The 17,243-nt window shown below is 54.9% G+C and overlaps 1 protein-coding gene across 8 annotated transcripts in view; it reads left to right on the top strand.

The window, feature by feature from the left end:
• LOC129532621 (uncharacterized) overlaps positions 1–17,243 on the top strand; it is a 41,497-nt gene that overhangs the window by 12,559 nt on the left and 11,695 nt on the right. Inside the window, exons 1-6 of one of the 8 annotated variants that reach the window (XR_010133070.1) lie at positions 5,758–5,787; positions 6,012–6,069; positions 6,163–6,395; positions 7,170–7,360; positions 9,426–9,483; positions 9,605–10,303. Coding sequence is in view for 1 of the 8 variants with exons in the window: in XM_055382789.2 (XP_055238764.1) it covers positions 9,136–9,199; positions 9,426–9,483; positions 9,602–10,118 (639 nt within the window). In the remaining 7 variants the exon portion in view is untranslated. Of the gene's footprint in view, positions 1–5,757; positions 5,788–6,011; positions 6,070–6,162; positions 6,396–7,169; positions 7,365–8,493; positions 9,200–9,425; positions 9,484–9,601; positions 10,321–16,427; positions 16,486–16,578; positions 16,811–17,243 lie in introns of those variants that run through there. The other 7 variants (XR_010133072.1, XR_010133071.1, XR_010133069.1 and 4 more) reach the window with 7 other exon arrangements.

Genomic DNA, 17,243 nt, shown 5'->3' with positions numbered 1-17,243 from the left:
AGGGTTGTTTTAGGGTCAGGACCTGCTCCCAGTGTTAGGCTTGTTTTAGTGCCAGGGCCCAGGGTTACGGTTGTTTTATGGTCAGGGCCTGGGACCAGGATTAGGCTTGTTTTAGTGCCAGGGCCCAGGGTTCGGGTTGTTTTAGGGTCAGGGCCAGGGCCCAGGTTCAGGGTTGTTTTAGGTCAGTGCCAGGGCCCAGCATTAGGATTGTTTTAGGGTCAGGGCCAGGGCCCAGGTTTAGGGGTGTTTTAGGGTCAGGGCCAGGGCCCAGCGTTAGGGTTGTTTTAGGGTCAGGGCCAGGGCCCAGGGTTAGGCTTGTTTTAGGGTCAGGGCCAGGGCACAGCGTCAGGGTTGTTTTAGGTTCAGGGCCAGGGCCCTGGGTTAGGGTTGTTTTAGGGTCAGGGCCAGGGCCCAGTGTTAGGGTTGTTTTAGGGTCAGGACATGGGCCCAGGGTTAGGCTTGTTTTATTGCCAGGGCCCAGGGTTAGGGTTGTTTTAGGTCAGGGCCCAGGGTTAGGGTTGTTTTAGGTTGAGTGCCCATGGTTGGGTTTATTTTAGGGTCAGGGCCAGGGCCCAGGGTTAGGCTTGTTTTAGGTCAGGGCCCAGGGTTAGGGTTGTTTTAGGTTGAGTGCCCATGGTTGGGTTTATTTTAGAGTCAGGGCCAGGGCCCAGGGTTAGGGTTGTTTTAGGGTCAGGGCCAGGGCCCAGGGTTAGGCTTGTTTTAGGGTCAGGGCCAGGGTCCAGGGTTAGGGTTGTTTTAGGTTCCGGTCCGGGGCCCAGGGTTAGGCTTGTTTTAGGGTCAGGGCCAGGGCCCAGGGTTAGGGTTGTTTTAGGTTCAGGGCCAGGTCCCAGGGTTAGGGTTGTTTTAGGGTCAGGACCTGGGCCCAGGCTTAGGCTTGTTTTAGTGCCAGGGCCCAGGGTTAGGGTTGTTTTAGGGTCAGGGCCAGGGCCCAGGTTTAGGGTTGTTTTAGGTCAGGGCCAGGGCCTAGGGTTAGGGTTGTTTTAGGTCAGGGCCAGGTCCCAGGTTTAGGGTTGTTTTAGGGTCAGGGCCAGGGCCTAGGGTTAGGGTTGTTTTAGGGTCAGGGCCAGGGCCCAGGTTTAGGGTTGTTGTAGGGTCAGGGCCAGGGCCCACGGTTAGGCTTGTTTTAGGGTCAGGACCAGGGCCCAGGGTTAGGCTTGTTTTAGGGTCAGGGCTAGGGCCTAGGGTTAGGGTTGTTTTAGGGTCAGGACCTGGGCCCAGGGTTAGGCTTGTTTTAGGATCAGGGCCCAGGGTTAGGGTTGTTTTATGGTCAGTGCCCTGGGTTAGGGTTGTTTTAGGGTCAGGGCCCATGGTTAGGGTTGTTTTAGGGTCAGGGCACAGGGTTAGTTTTGTTTTAGGGTCAGGGACCTGGGTTAGGTTTGTTTTATGGTGAGGGCCCTGGGTTGGGTTTGTTTTAGGGTAAAGGCCAGGGCCCAGGGTTAGGATTGTTTTAGGGTCACGGCCAGGGCCCAGGTTTAGGCTTGTTTTAGGATCAGGACCAGGGCCCAGGGTTAGGGTTGTTTTAGGGTCAGGGCCTAGGGTTAGTTTTGTTTTAGGGTCAGGGACCTGGGTTAGGGTTGTTTTAGGGTGAGGGCCCTGGGTTGGGTTTGTTGTAGGGTAAAGGCCAGGGCCCAGGGTTAGGATTGTTTTAGGGTCAGGGCCAGGGCCCAGGGTTAGGCTTGTTTTAGGGTCAGGGCCAGGGCCCACGGTTAGGGTTGTTTTAGGGTCAGGGCCAGGGCCCAGGGTTAGGCTTGTTTTAGGCTCAGGGCCAGGGCCCAGGGTTAGGGTTGTTTTAGGTTCAGGGCCAGGGCCCAGGATTAGGCTTGTTTTAGGGTCAAGGACAGGGCCCAGTGTTAGGGTTGTTTTAGGGTCAGGACCTGGGCCCAGGGTTAGGCTTGTTTTAGGGCCAGGGCCCAGGGTTAGGGTTGTTTTAGGGTCAGGGCCAGGTCCCAGGGTTCGGGTTGTTTTAGGGTCAGGGCCAGGGCCCAGGTTCAGGGTTGTTTTAGGTCAGTGCCAGGGCCCAGCATTAGGATTGTTTTAGGGTCAGGGCCAGGGCCCAGGTTTAGGGGTGTTTTAGGGTCAGGGCCAGGGCCCAGCGTTAGGGTTGTTTTAGGGTCAGGGCCAGGGCCCAGGGTTAGGCTTGTTTTAGGGTCAGGGCCAGGGCCCAGCGTCAGGGTTGTTTTAGGTTCAGGGCCAGGGCCCAGGGTTAGGGTTGTTTTAGGGTCAGGGCCAGGGCCCAGTGTTAGGGTTGTTTTAGGGTCAGGACATGGGCCCAGGGTTAGGCTTGTTTTAGTGCCAGGGCCCAGGGTTAGGGTTGTTTTAGGTCAGGGCCCAGGGTTAGGGTTGTTTTAGGTTGAGTGCTCATGGTTGGGTTTATTTTAGGGTCAGGGCCAGGGCCCAGGGTTAGGCTTGTTTTAGGGTCAGGGCCAGGGCCCAGGGTTAGGGTTGTTTTAGGGTCAGGGCCAGGGCCCAGGGTTAGGCTTGTTTTAGGGTCAGGGCCAGGGCCCAGCGTCAGGGTTGTTTTAGGGTCAGGGCCAGGGCCCAGGGTTAGGGTTGTTTTAGGTCAGGGCCCAGGGTTAGGGTTGTTTTAGGTTGAGTGCCCATGGTTGGGTTTATTTTAGAGTCAGGGCCAGGGCCCAGGGTTAGGGTTGTTTTAGGGTCAGGGCCAGGGCCCAGGGTTAGGCTTGTTTTAGGGTCAGGGCCAGGGTCCAGGTTTAGGGTTGTTTTAGGGTCCGGTCCGGGGCCCAGGGTTAGGCTTGTTTTAGGGTCAGGGCCAGGGCCCAGGGTTAGGGTTGTTTTAGGTTCAGGGCCAGGTCCCTGGGTTAGGGTTGTTTTAGGGTCAGGACCTGGGCCCAGGCTTAGGCTTGTTTTAGTGCCAGGGCCCAGGGTTTGGGTTGTTTTAGGGTCAGGGCCAGGGCCCAGGTTTAGGGTTGTTTTAGGTCAGGGCCAGGGCCTAGGGTTAGGGTTGTTTTAGGTCAGGGCCAGGTCCCAGGTTTAGGGTTGTTTTAGGGTCAGGGCCAGGGCCTAGGGTTAGGGTTGTTTTAGGGTCAGGGCCAGTTCCCAGGTTTAGGGTTGTTGTAGGGTCAGTGCCAGGGCCCACGGTTAGGCTTGTTTTAGGGTCAGGACCAGGGCCCAGGGTTAGGCTTGTTTTAGGGTCAGGGCTAGGGCCTAGGGTTAGGGTTGTTTTAGGGTCAGGACCTGGGCCCAGGGTTAGGCTTGTTTTAGGATCAGGGCCCAGGGTTAGGGTTGTTTTATGGTCAGTGCCCTGGGTTAGGGTTGTTTTAGGGTCAGGGCCCATGGTTAGGGTTGTTTTAGGGTCAGGGCACAGGGTTAGTTTTGTTTTAGGGTCAGGGACCTGGGTTAGGTTTGTTTTATGGTGAGGGCCCTGGGTTGGGTTTGTTTTAGGGTAAAGGCCAGGGCCCAGGGTTAGGATTGTTTTAGGGTCAGGGCCAGGGCCCAGGTTTAGGCTTGTTTTAGGATCAGGACCAGGGCCCAGGGTTAGGGTTGTTTTAGGGTCAGGGCCCAGGGTTAGTTTTGTTTTAGGGTCAGGGACCTGGGTTAGGGTTGTTTTAGGGTGAGGGCCCTGGGTTGGGTTTGTTGTAGGGTAAAGGCCAGGGCCCAGGGTTCGGATTGTTTTAGGGTCAGGGCCAGGGCCTAGGGTTAGGCTTGTTTTAGGGTCAGGGCCAGGGCCCACGGTTAGGGTTGTTTTAGGGTCAGGGCCAGGGCCCAGGTTTAGGCTTGTTTTAGGCTCAGGGCCAGGGCCCAGGGTTAGGGTTGTTTTAGGTTCAGGGCCAGGGCCCAGGATTAGGCTTGTTTTAGGGTCAAGGACAGGGCCCAGTGTTAGGGTTGTTTTAGGGTCAGGACCTGGGCCCAGGGTTAGGCTTGTTTTAGGGCCAGGGCCCAGGGTTAGGGTTGTTTTAGGGTCAGGGCCAGGTCCCAGGGTTAGGGTTGTTTTAGGGTCAGGGCCAGGGCCCAGGGTTAGGGTTGTTGTAGGGTCAGGGCCAGGGCCGAGCGTTAGGCTTGTTTTAGGGTCAGGGACAGGGCCCATGGTTAGGGTTGTTTTAGGGTCAGGGCCAGGGCCCAGGGTTATGCTTGTTTTAGGGTCAGGGCCAGGGCCCAGGGTTAGGGTTGTTTTAGGGTCAGGACCTGCTCCCAGTGTTAGGATTGTTTTAGTGCCAGGGCCCAGGGTTACGGTTGTTTTATGGTCAGGGCCAGGGACCAGGATTAGGCTTGTTTTAGTGCCAGGTCCCAGGGTTCGGGTTGTTTTAGGGTCAGGGCCAGGGCCCAGGTTCAGGGTTGTTTTAGGTCAGTGCCAGGGCCCAGCATTAGGATTGTTTTAGGGTCAGGGCCAGGGCCCATGTTTAGGGGTGTTTTAGGGTCAGGGCCAGGGCCCAGCGTTAGGGTTGTTTTAGGGTCAGGGCCAGGGCCCAGGGTTAGGCTTGTTTTAGGGTCAGGGCCAGGGCCCAGCGTCAGGGTTGTTTTAGGTTCAGGGCCAGTGCCCAGGGTTAGGGTTGTTTTAGGTTCAGGGCCAGGGCCCAGTGTTAGGGTTGTTTTAGGGTCAGGACATGGGCCCAGGGTTAGGCTTGTTTTAGTGCCAGGGCCCAGGGTTAGGGTTGTTTTAGGTCAGGGCCCAGGGTTAGGGTTGTTTTAGGTTGAGTGCCCATGGTTGGGTTTATTTTAGGGTCCGGGCCATGGTCCAGGGTTAGGGTTGTTTTAGGGTCAGGGCCAGGGCCCAGGGTTAGGCTTGTTTTAGGGTCAGGGCCAGGGCCAGGGTTAGGGTTGTTTTAGGTTCAGGGCCAGGTCCCAGGTTTAGGGTTGTTTTAGGGTCAGGACCTGGGCCCAGGCTTAGGCTTGTTTTAGTGCCAGGGCCCAGGGTTAGGGTTGTTTTAGGGTCAGGGCCAGGGCCCAGGTTTAGGGTTGTTTTAGGTCAGGGCCAGGGCCTAGGGTTAGGGTTGTTTTAGGTCAGGGCCAGGTCCCAGGTTTAGGGTTGTTTTAGGGTCAGGGCCAGGGCCTAGGGTTAGGGTTGTTTTAGGGTCAGGGCCAGGGCCCAGGTTTAGGGTTGTTTTAGGGTCAGGGCCAGGGCCCACGGTTAGGCTTGTTTTAGGGTCAGGACCAGGGCCCAGGGTTAGGCTTGTTTTAGGGTCAGGGCTAGGGCCCAGGGTTAGGGTTGTTTTAGGGTCAGGACCTGGGCCCAGGGTTAGGCTTGTTTTAGTGCCAGGGCCCAGGGTTAGGCTTGTTTTAGGGTCAGGGCCAGGGCCCAGGGTTAGGCTTGTTTTAGGGTCAGGGCCAGCGCCAAGGGATTGGGTTGTTTTAGGGTCAGGGCCAGGGCCCAGAGTTAGGGTTGTTTTGGGTTCAGGGCCAGGGCCCAGGGTTAGGCTTGCTTTAGGGTCAGGGACAGGGCCCAGGCTTAGGGTTGTTTAAGGTCAGGGCCGGGACCCCGGTGTGGGGTTTTAGGCTCAGGGCCAGGGCCCAGTGTTAGGATTTTATTGTCAGGGCCCAGGGTTAGGGTTTTAGGGTCAGGGCCCAGGGTTAGGGTTTTAGTGTCAGGGCCCATGTTTAGGGTGATTTCCAGGAAGTGACCTCACAATGACTCAAGCTACCACTTACTGTTGATTGTGACGAAATGCTAGCTGAGGCACATGCCTTGGGAGCTAAGTGGTTGCTGCCCTTGACTACTATGAAGACTGGTGTGGGAAGGGTCGCTTTGGATGCACTTGAGCTGGGGTCCCCAACCCCTGCGCCTTGGAGCCGTAAGGAGCCACACAGCAGGTGAGTGGTGTCGAGTGAGGGAGTGAGGGAAGCTTCGTCTGTATTTACAGCCACTCCCCTTTGCTCACATTCCCGCTTGAGCTCCACCTTCTCAGATGAGCAGCAGCATTAGATTCTCATAGAACGCACCCTGTTGTGAACCGTGCATGTGAGGGATCTAGGTTGCGCTGTTCTTATGAGAATCTAATACCTATTGATCTGTCACTTTCTCCCATCACGCTCAGGTGGGACCATCCAGTTTCAGGAAAACAAGCTTAACACGCCCACTGATTCTACATTATGGTGAGTTCTATAATTATTTTATTATATATTCCAGTGTAATAGTGGAAATGATGTGCCAAATAAACGTAAATGTGCTTAAATCTTTTGGCCCAGCTCCTACCTCCCGGCAGCCTCGCCAGGCCCAGAACTCTCTCCAGTCAGCCTCTACAGACCAAGCTCATGACTCACAATGGCCTATTTAGGCCCATACCCTACCTCACGGCAGTCTCCGCAGATGAGCCTACTGCCTCACAACAGCCTCCACAGGCACAGCTCCATCGTTCCAATGGCCTCTTTAGACCCAGCTCCTGCCTCCCAGCCTTGTCTCCAGGCCCTGAACTTTCTCCGTAAGTTGAGGTAGCTGGGACTGTAGGTATACATGATGATACTTGGCTAATTTTTAAATTGTTTTGCAGACATGGGGTCTCACTTTGTTGGCCAGGCTGCTGTCAAACTAATGGCCTCAAGTGACCCTTCCACCCCTGCCTCCCATCCTCGAGGTATGTGCCACCACAAGGAGCACTTGTTCAATTTTCTAAGGAAAAAATTTCTGAAGTAAGGCTGTGGGATGATGGCAGGAAGATAAAAGAAAAACAGAAGAATAAGTTAAAATGACTTATTCACACATATTCTTTTGACAGCAAGAAGAACTGTTAGTATATACATTCCTTACAAACAAACAAACGGCAGATAAACAATGTTGTATAGGAACTTCAACACACACTGTACAATATTCCCACTTTGCTGACATAAGTTATGGAAATTTCGTGGTTTACTTGAGTGTCGCTACCAGTATTTTGCTACTCTGATGATTTTTATCAACTTCCTCATCTGTTAACTTCTCTCCAAAGTATGTCATGTCACGACATACTGCCGCTGCACGAACACAGCCAGTGTCTTCGTATTAAACATGTAGAATGCTTTCCTAATTTCTCTTTTTACTCTCTGTCTTTGTGTTCTGCATTTTCCTTACTTTTATTGTCAGAAACTCCAGAAAGTCAATCGTACTAATTTATCACGATTTGCTTTATTAATTTATACTTTGCTTATATGGAATTTTGCCCAACAGACCTCATTACAATTTCTTACGTGTTTTATTTATTTATCTTTTTCTGAGACAGGGTCTCCCTCTGTTGTCCAAGGCTGGAGGGTAGTAGTGCTATCGCAGCTGACTGCAGCCTCAACCTTCCAGGCTGAAGCGATCCTCCCATCTCAACCTCCCACGTGGCTGAGACTACAGGTGCTTGCCACTACGCCCAACTAATATTTGGTTTTTTCATATACGTGGATTCCAGAGGGGTGACAGCGAAACGTGAGTAAGCATGGATTTTGGTATATGCAGAGATGGGGGGCTGTAACTAATTCTGTATACTGAGGGACGGCAACTGTATATGTTTTTACAATTACGCTGTAGGATACATACTGTTGCATAGCCTGGAAAATAATAATTTTTAATGGAGTGGAAGAATAATAATAATATTGCTAAAAGTAGCAGCTGGCCAGGTGTGGTGGCTCACACTGGTAATCGCAACACTTTGGGAGGCTGAGGCAGGAGGATGGCTTGAGGCCAAGAGTTTGCGACAGGCCTTGGAAACAAAGGGGGAGTCACCATCCCTACAGAAAAATACATGAATTAGCCTAGTGTGGTGGCACGTTCCTGTAGTCCCAGCTACTTGGGAGGCTGAGGTGGGAGGATCACTCAAGCCCAGGGAGGCTGAGACTGCAGTGAGTCATGATCAGGCCTCTGCACTCCAGCCTGGGTGACAGAGTGAGACCCTGTCTCAAAACAACAAAAAAGTAGCAGCTAACATCAACTGACCTTTTATACCAGGTGCCTATTGATACCATAGTTTAATTTCTTAGAACTGTTTCTTATTTCACTTACCAACTCTGTCTTCAGTTACTCCCAGATTTTTACTGTGTGTGTACAGATGACCTTTTGTTTAGATTGAATTGTCTCCCCAGAAGTAAGATTACTGTGAGTCATGGTGAATGGACATTCTCATTACCCTTGATGTAAATTGACAGGGTTTTGGGTGCCTCCCAGCTATAATCTTAGCACTTTGGGAGGCTAAGAGAGGAGGATTGCTTGAGGCCAAGAGTTGGAGGAGGCAGTATGGCAGTATGGTGAGACCCTGTCTCCATTATTTTAAAAAATTGACACGCTTTACCCGGGAAGGCTTATACACAATGTAAACACCCCTCATAGTATAAGAAAGTGCCCATTTCACTGCACCTTTGCCAGCACAGGGTATTATAATTTAGTAAGTCATTTTTTGTTTGATTATTTTAAATAGATAAAAGACCTCATATTACTTTACTTGTCACATTTCAACATCTTTCCTTAGCTTATTAGCTCTACCTCTTTTCTGTCTGTAAATGGTTGTTGTTGTTTTGTTCTTTGAGACAGGGTCTTGCTCTGTCACCAGGCTAGACTGTAGTGGCATAATCATGCCTCGCTGCAGCCTTGACCTCCCAGGCTCAAACTTCAGCATTCCGAGTAGCTGGGACTACAAGTGTGCACCACCACTCCCAGCTAACTTTTTTCTTCTTTTGGATAGAGACAGGTTCTCACTGTGTTGTCCAGACCGGTCTCTAGCTCCTGGCCTTAAGCAGTCCTCCTGCATTAGCTTCTCAAATTGCTGGAATTTCAGGCATGAGCCATCATGCCTGGCCTGGGCTAGTCCTGTATTCTCTAGAGTTCTCTTTACTTTGTGCTAGCCAATCTCTCATTATGCTGTTCACCTGTTATAATGAATAATTCTCCGTATTAAATTTTACCACTTTAAACTTTTGAGTGGTTTATGCTTCCTGATTGGACTCTGACTAATATGTTAGGAAGGGTCCCAGGAGATAAACCCACACAGATGGGATTTGGGCATAGGTTTGGTTTCCCAGGGGGCAGTGCTGAGCTCTTTGCCAGTGGGAAATGGGATGCTGGTGATTTCCAGGAAGTGACCTCACAGTGACTCAAGCTACCACTTACTGTTGATTGTGACGAAATGCCAGCTGAGGCACATGCCTTGGGAGCTAAGTGGTTGCTGCCCTTGACCACTATGAAGACTGGTGTGGGAAGGGTCGCTTTGGATGCACTTGAGCAGGGGTCCCCAACCCCTGAGCCATGGAGCCGTAGGGAGCCACACAGCAGGAGGTGAGTGGTGTCGAGTGAGGGAGTGAGGGAAGCTTCGTCTGTATTTACAGCCACTCCCCTTTGCTCACATTCCCGCTTGAGCTCCACCTTCTCAGATGAGCAGCAGCATTAGATTCTCATAGGAGAACGCACCCTGTTGTGAACCGTGCATGTGAGGGATCTAGGTTGCGCTGTGCTTATGAGTATCTAATACCTATTGATCTGTCACTTTCTCCATCACGCTCAGGTGGGACCATCCAGTTTCAGGAAAACAAGCTTAACACGCCCACTGACTCTACATTATGGTGAGTTGTATAATCATTTTATTATATATTGGATATATAATACGTATATATATTTATATATATGTAATAATGGAAATAAAGTGCCTAATAAATGTAAATGTGCTTAAATCTTTTTAAGCAGATTCTTCAGGCCCAGCATCTGCCTCACTGTGGACCCCCCAAGCCAAGCTCCCAACCTTTCAGCAGCTTCTACACACCCAGCTCCCGCCTGCCAGTGGCCTCTTCAGGCCCATGGGGCTCATTCCTCACAACAGCCTTTCCAGTCCCAGTTTTTCCCTTCCGGCGGCCTCTCCGGGCTGAGAACCTCCTCAAGTCGGCCTCTCCAGACTCACTTGCACCCTCCAGGCGTCCTCTCCGGGCCAAGCTCCTCTTCCTGGCTGCGTCTCCAGGCCCGACTCCTGCCTCTCAACAACCTCTTTGGACTCAGTGCCTACCCATCTCCTGGCGTCCTTGGTCGGCCCACAGCTTCCTCAAGCCAAGCTCCCCAGGCCCAGGTCAGGCCTCACGGTGCCCCCTCCACGATGAGCTCCTGCCCTCCAATGGCACCTGCAGGACCCAAATGGTCTCCGGTCGGTGGACTCCTCCACGCCAAGCTTGGGCCTCCCGGTGACCTCTGCAGGCCCAAGTTGTCCTGAAGTCGGCATCTCCCAGCCATGCCTCCCAGCAAGTAAGCAAGCTCTTTTGGCTCAACTCCTGCCCAGCTCCCAACCGCCTTTGTAGGTCCCGAACTTTCTCCAGCCAAGTTCTTTGGGCCTCATTCCTGCCGCCCGGTGGCCTGTACGGGCCCAGCAATGGTTGGAGAACGGCCTCTGCAGGTCCCGCTCTTGCCTCCCAGGGGCCTCTCCAGGCCCAGCTCTTGCCCCCACGGCGGCCACCTGGGGCCAAGTCCCTGCCTGCCTCCCAGCAGCCCGCATGCGGCCCAGCTCCTCCCTCACGGTGGCCTGTTGATGCTCATGCCTCTGGTACCCTGCCCAGAGGCATGAGCCCCTGCCACACACTGGCTCCTCCCACGCTGAGAGAGGTCAGCGTGAGCCCTTGCCTCACACCGGCCCCTCCCATGCTGAGAGAGGTCAGCGTGAGCCCCTTGCCTCACACTGGCTCCTCCCACGCTGAGAGAGGTCAGCGTGAGCCCTTGCCTCACACCGGCCCCTCCCATGCTGAGAGAGGTCGGCGTGAGCCCTTGACTCACACCGGCCCCTCCCACGGTGAGAGAGGTCAGCGTCAGCCCCTTGCCTCACCCCGGCCCCTCCCACGCTGAGAGAGGTCGGCATGAGCCCCTTGCCTCACCCCGGCCCCTCCCACGGTGAGAGAGGTCAGCGTGAGCCCCTTGCCTCACCCCGGCCCCTCCCACGCTGAGAGAGGTCGGCATGAGCCCTTGCCTCACACCGGCCCCTCCCACGGTGAGAGAGGTCAGCGTCAGCCCCTTGCCTCACACCGGCCCCTCCCACGCTGAGAGAGGTCAGCGTGAGCCCTTGACTCACACCGTCCCCTCCCACGGTGAGAGAGGTCAACGTGAGCCCCTTGCCTCACACCGGCCCCTCCCACGCTGAGAGAGGTCAGCGTGAGCCCTTGACTCACACCGTCCCCTCCCACGCTGAGAGAGGTCAACGTGAGCCCCTTGCCTCACACCGGCCCCTCCCACGCTGAGAGAGGTCAACGTGAGCCCCTTGCCTCACACCGTCCCCTCCCACGCTGAGAGAGGTCAACGTGAGCCCCTTGCCTCACACCGTCCCCTCCCACGCTGAGAGAGGTCAACGTGAGCCCCTTGCCTCACACGGGCCCCTCCCACGCTGAGAGAGGTCAGCGTGAGCCCTTGCCTCACACCGGCCCCTCCCACGCTGAGAGAGGTCAGCGTGAGCCCTTGCCTCACACCGGCCCCTCCCACGCTGAGAGAGGTCAGCGTGAGCCCCTTGCCTCACCCCGGCCCCTCCCACGCTGAGAGAGGTCGGCGTGAGCCCCTTGCCTCACACCGGCCCCTCCCACGCTGAGAGAGGTCGGCGTGAGCCCTTGCCTCACACCGGCCCCTCCCACGCTGAGAGAGGTCGGCGTGAGCCCTTGCCTCACACCGGCCCCTCCCACGCTGAGAGAGGTCGGCGTGAGCCCCTTGCCTCACACCGGCCCCTCCCACGCTGAGAGAGGTCAGCGTGAGCCCTTGACTCACACCGGCCCCTCCCACGCTGAGAGAGGTCAGCGTGAGCCCTTGCCTCACACCGGCCCCTCCCACGCTGAGAGAGGTCAGCGTGAGCCCCTTGCCTCACCCCGGCCCCTCCCACGCTGAGAGAGGTTGGCGTGAGCCCTTGCCTCACACCGGCCCCTCCCACGCTGAGAGAGGTCGGCGTGAGCCCCTTGCCTCACACCGGCCCCTCCCACGCTGAGAGAGGTCGGCGTGAGCCCTTGCCTCACACCGGCCCCTCCCACAGTGAGAGAGGTCAGCGTCAGCCCCTTGCCTCACACCGGCCCCTCCCACGCTGAGAGAGGTCAGCGTGAGCCCTTGCCTCACACCGGCCCCTCCCACGCTGAGAGAGGTCAGCGTGAGCCCCTGCCTCAACAGGCCACCGTGAGGGAGGAGCAGGGTCGCACGCGGGCTGCTGTGAGGCAGGCAGCGACTTGGGCCTGGGAGGTCGTGGTGGGGTGAGAGCTGGGCTTGGAGACTCCCCTGGGAGGCAACCGCGGGGCCTACAGACTCTGTTCTCCAGCCGGAGCTGGGACTGTTCAGGTACTGGGAGGTGGGATGTGGGTCTGAAGAGCTTGGTTGCAGAAACTTCGGGGTCTACAAACGCAGGTGGGAGCTGAGCCAAAAAAGCTTGTTTGCTGGGAGGCGGGAGATGCAGCCAGGAGAAACAGCTGTGCCTGCAGAGGCCGCCATGCGGGAGGCGGAGGCCGGGCCTCCTCAAATCGGCCTCTCCAGACCCACTTGCAGCCTCCCGGCATCCTCTCCGGGCCCAGCTCTTCCTCCTGGCTGCGTCTCCAGGCCTGACTCTGGCCTCCCAACAACGTCTTTGGACTCAGCTCCTGCCCAGCTCCCAGCAGGCCCAAGTTGTCGTCAAGTCGGCCTGGAATTGGGCCCGGAAGAGCAGCAAGTCGGCCTCCCTGGGCCCAGCTCCGTCCTCTAGGCGGCCTCTCCAGGTGCAAAACTTCCTCGAGTCAGCCTCTCCAGGCCCAGCTCCTCCTGCCTCCCAGTGGCCTCTTTCAGCCCAGACCAGCTCATGGCTCTTGGCGGCCTTCCCAGGCCCCGCTTTTGACTTTTGGTGGCCTCTTCAGGCCCAGAACTTGACCTCCAGTGGGCCTTTGCAGGCCCGGCCTCCTGCCTCTCGAAGGCCTGCAGGGGCCCGGACTCACAGCGGACTCACAGCGGACTCTCCATGCCCAGCTAGCTCTCGCCTCATTGTGGCCTCCCGAGTCCAAAGCTCCTGCCTCTCGGCCGCTTCGGCAGGCCCAGCTCCCGCCTGCCAGTGGCCTCTTTAGGCCCAGCTCGTTCCTCACAACGGCCTTCCCAGGCCCCGTTTTTCCCTTCTGGCAGCCTCTTGGCCTCTAATTTGTTTATCTTTTGTGTATAAATCCCAAAATATTGAATTTTGGAATATTTCCACCATTATGTAAATATTTTGGTAGGTGATTTATTTGGGGTGAGTTTCTGCACCAAGCCCGAATTTTTTATTTTATTTTCCTTATTATTTGGTGTTAAACAGGTTTAATGACGGTCATGGCAACTGTTTGGCACAATGAAAAATATCGCCCATGATCAACGTGTTCTGTTCTGGGGAAGGGGGCAAAGGCAGGGTGAATCACTTTCTTAAAAAGTATAGCTCAAGTTGGGAGTGCAGAGGGAATGGGGAGAAAACCCTCCCGCTGCCTGTGTCGAAGTGCAGGAGCCCTCACCCCCATACTCACCTGAGTCCAGCCCCTCTGGGGAAAGAAGGGGTGCATGAACTCCCCCTAGTCCACAGGCACCTCCCTGTGGCCCAAGGCCCTCTTCACACTCCATCTTGTAGCCCCAACAGGAGCTATTTTCCGAAAAGTGAAAAGCTCTGAAGGTCCCACAATTCATGGTATGTACACCTCCCTCACCAGGGGCTGCAAAGTGGCCTGGAGCTCCATACTGAGTAGAAGTCTTTGGGCCAGAGTCAGCATCTGGCTGACGGTCCGGATATCCTGGTTGGAGTGACCCTGGTGCGCCCTGCCAGGGCCTGGTGCCGCTTGCTGAAGATCATGACCGCCACTCATGGGCCACCGATGTGGTCCTTGTCCCATTTGTTGGGGCTGCGTCCATCCTTCTCAGAAGATGAGTCCTGTTCCTTGCACAGGGCACTGAGGGACTGGGCCTGACATCATCTGAGTGGTAGAGGCAACTGGGTGTCAGGAGACATGATGGAGAGGAAAGCATCATCATGGTCATTCTCTGTCTCACTGTCCAGCAGGGACTCCCCTGAGGGGCCCAGGGCTCCTCCTCCATGGTGGGAGGTGAGCTTTTAACAGGTTCCACCACCCCCAAAGTGTGTGGGGTTGCGGGCCCTGGGCTTTCAGGGCAGGTGGCTCCAGGGGGCCGCCCAGGGTCAACACTCCCTGTGCCACCTGGTGGATGCTCATGAGCAACAGCTGCCAACTTGGCAGGTTGTTTTCTCTGGTTGGAGGCCACTGAGTAACTGGCAGGTTGCTGGGCCTCGTGTGGCTGCAGGGAGGGGTCAGGAAGGGGATGGAGTACCAGGGGAACACGGCCACAGAGTGACCTTCCACATTCCTCCACACGAACATGCTGACGCCACGGGAGGCCTCACTGAATGCAGGCCTGGGGGCCGAGTACTTGGTCCGGGCAGGGAGTTCCTGGCAGGAGCTCACACCTCACCCCCTCCTCAGCCCAGGTGGCTTGGGCCCAGAGAAGTGGGGGTTGGAGAGGAGCAGAAGACCAGGCCTCAAGTTTTGTTTTTTTTTGTTTGTTTTTTTGTTTTTGAAATGTAGTTTGACTCTTGTCACCCAGGCTGGAGTGCAGTGGCACGATCTCAGTGGCCTTCATACCTGGCTAATTTTTTGTATTTTTACTGGGGGTGGGGTTTTGCCATGTTGGCCAGGCTGGTCTTGACCTCCCGATCTCAGGTGATCCACCCACCTCAGCCTCCCAAAATGGGATTACGGGCATGAGCCACTGCTCCCAACTTCATTCATTTTTACTTGAAAAACTCCGTTAAGCATTTTTTTAAGGTAGACCTAGTGGTCCTGAATGCCCTCAGCTTTGTTTGTCGAGGAAGCACGTTATTTCTTTTTTCTTTCTGAAGGACAGCTTTGTCAGACATAGTATTAGTTGCTGGCACTTTTTTTCTTTCAGCACTTTGAATGTATTATTCGATTCTGTCCTGACCTGCAAAGTTTCTTTAACTTTTGACTATTTGATTATATTGTGACTTGGTGAGTATCTATTTGGTTTGAACCTCTTCAGGAATCTTTAAGCTTCATGGATTTAGATGTCTAAATCTTTCCCATGATTTAGGCAGTCTTCAGCCATTCTTTAAATAAGCTTTCTTCTCCTTTCTCTACTTTCCTTTTCAAACTCCCATAACCTGACAATGGGTTGCCTAATGGTGTCTTGTTGGCTTTCTTTTCTCTGTCTTTTTTTCTTTTTTTTTTTTTTGAGACAGAGTCATGCTCTGTCACCCAGGCTGGAGTGCAATGTGTGGTCTAGGCTCACTAGGGTTAGGGTTAGGGTTTTAGGGTAAGGGCGAAGGGTTAGGGATTTAGGGTAAGGGTGAAGGGTTAGGGTTTTAGGGTCAGGGCCCAGGGTTAGGGTTTTAGGGTCAGGGCCCAGGGTTAGGGTTTTAGGGACAGGGCCCAGCGTTAGGGTTTTAGGGTCAGGGCCCAGGGCCCAGGGTTAGGGTTTTAGGGTCAGTGCCTGGGGCCCAGGGTTAGGGCTTTAGGGCCAGGGCCCGGGGCCAGGGTTAGGGATTTATGGCCAGGGCCCGGGGCCCACGGTTAGGGCTTTAGGGCCAGGGCCCGGGGCCCACGGTTAGGGCTTTAGGGTCAGGGCCCGGGGCCCAGGGTTAGGGCTTCAGGGACAGGGCCCGGGGCCCAGGGTTAGGGCTTCAGGGACAGGGCCCGGGGCCCAGGGTTAGGGCTTCAGGGACAGGGCCCGGGGCCCAGGGTTAGGGCTTCAGGGCCAGGGCCCGAGGCCCAGGGTTAGGGCTTCAGGGTCAGGGCCCGGGGCCCAGTGTTAGGGCTTCAGGGTCAGGGCCCGGGGCCCAGGGTTAGGGCTTCAGGGTCAGGGCCGGGGCCCAGGGTTTGGGCTTCAGGGTCAGGGCCCGGGGCCCAGGGTTAGGGCTTCAGGGTCAGGGCCCGGGGCCCAGGGTTAGGGCTTCAGGGTCAGGGCCCGGGGCCCAGGGTTAGGGCTTCAGGGTCAGGGCCCGGGGCCCAGGGTTAGGGCTTCAGGGTCCGGGCCCGGGGCCCAGGGTTAGGGCTTCAGGGTCAGGGCCCGGGGCCCAGGGTTAGGGTTTTAGGGTCAGGGCCCGGGGCCCAGGGTTAGGGTGATTTCCAGGAAGTGACCTCACAACGACTCAAGCTACCACTTATTGTTGATTGTGATGAAATGCCAGCTGAGGCACACACCTTGGGAGCTAAGTGGTTGCTGCACTTGACTACTATGAAGACTGGTGTGGGAAGGGTCGCTTTGGATGCACTTGAGCAGGGGTCCCCAACCCCTGAGCCATGGAGCCGTAAGGAGCCACACAGCAGGTGAGTGGTGTCGAGTGAGGGAGTGAGGGAAGCTTCGTCTGTATTTACAGCCACTCCCCTTTGCTCACATTCCCGCCTGAGCTCCACCTTCTCAGATGAGCAGCAGCATTAGATTCTCATAGGAGAACGCACCCTGTTGTGAACCGTGCATGTGAGGGATCTAGGTTGCGCTGTTCTTATGAGAATCTAATACCTATTGATCTGTCACTTTCTCCCATCACGCTCAGGTGGGACCATCCAGTTTCAGGAAAACAAGCTTAACACGCCCACTGATTCTACATTATGGTGAGTTCTATAATTATTTTATTATATATTCCAGTGTAATAATGGAAATGAAGTGCCTAATAAACGTAAATGCGCTTAAATCTTTTGGCCCAGCTCCTACCTCCCGGCAGCCTCGCCAGGCCCAGAACTCTCTCCAGTCAGCCTCTACAGACCAAGCTCATGACTCACAATGGCCTATTTAGGCCCATACCCTACCTCACGGCAGTCTCCGCAGATGAGCCTACTGCCTCACAACAGCCCCACAGGCACAGCTCCATCGTTCCAATGGCCTCTTTAGACCCAGCTCCTGCCTCCCAGCCTTGTCTCCAGGCCCTGAACTTTCTCCGTAAGTTGAGGTAGCTGGGACTGTAGGTATACATGATGATACTTGGCTAATTTTTAAATTGTTTTGTAGACATGGGGTCTCACTTTGTTGGCCAGGCTGCTGTCAAACTAATGGCCTCAAGTGACCCTTCCACCCCTGCCTCCCATCCTCGAGGTATGTGCCACCACAAGGAGCACTTGTTCAATTTTCTAAAGAAAAAATTTCTAAAGTAAGGCTGTGGGATGATGGCAGGAAGATAAAAGAAAAACAGAAGAATAAGTTAAAATGACTTATTCACACATATTCTTTTGACAGCAAGAAGAACTGTTAGTATATACATTGCTTACAAACAAACAAACGGCAGATAAACAATGTTGTATAGGAACTTCAACACACACTGTACAATATTCCCACTTTGCTGACATAAGTTATGGAAATTTCGTGGTTTACTTGA

This window comes from Gorilla gorilla, chromosome 2, assembly GCF_029281585.2.
Source record: "Gorilla gorilla gorilla isolate KB3781 chromosome 2, NHGRI_mGorGor1-v2.1_pri, whole genome shotgun sequence".
In the NCBI taxonomy this organism is placed as follows: Eukaryota; Metazoa; Chordata; class Mammalia; order Primates; family Hominidae; genus Gorilla; species Gorilla gorilla.
This window is presented reverse-complemented; position numbering and strand designations above follow the sequence as displayed.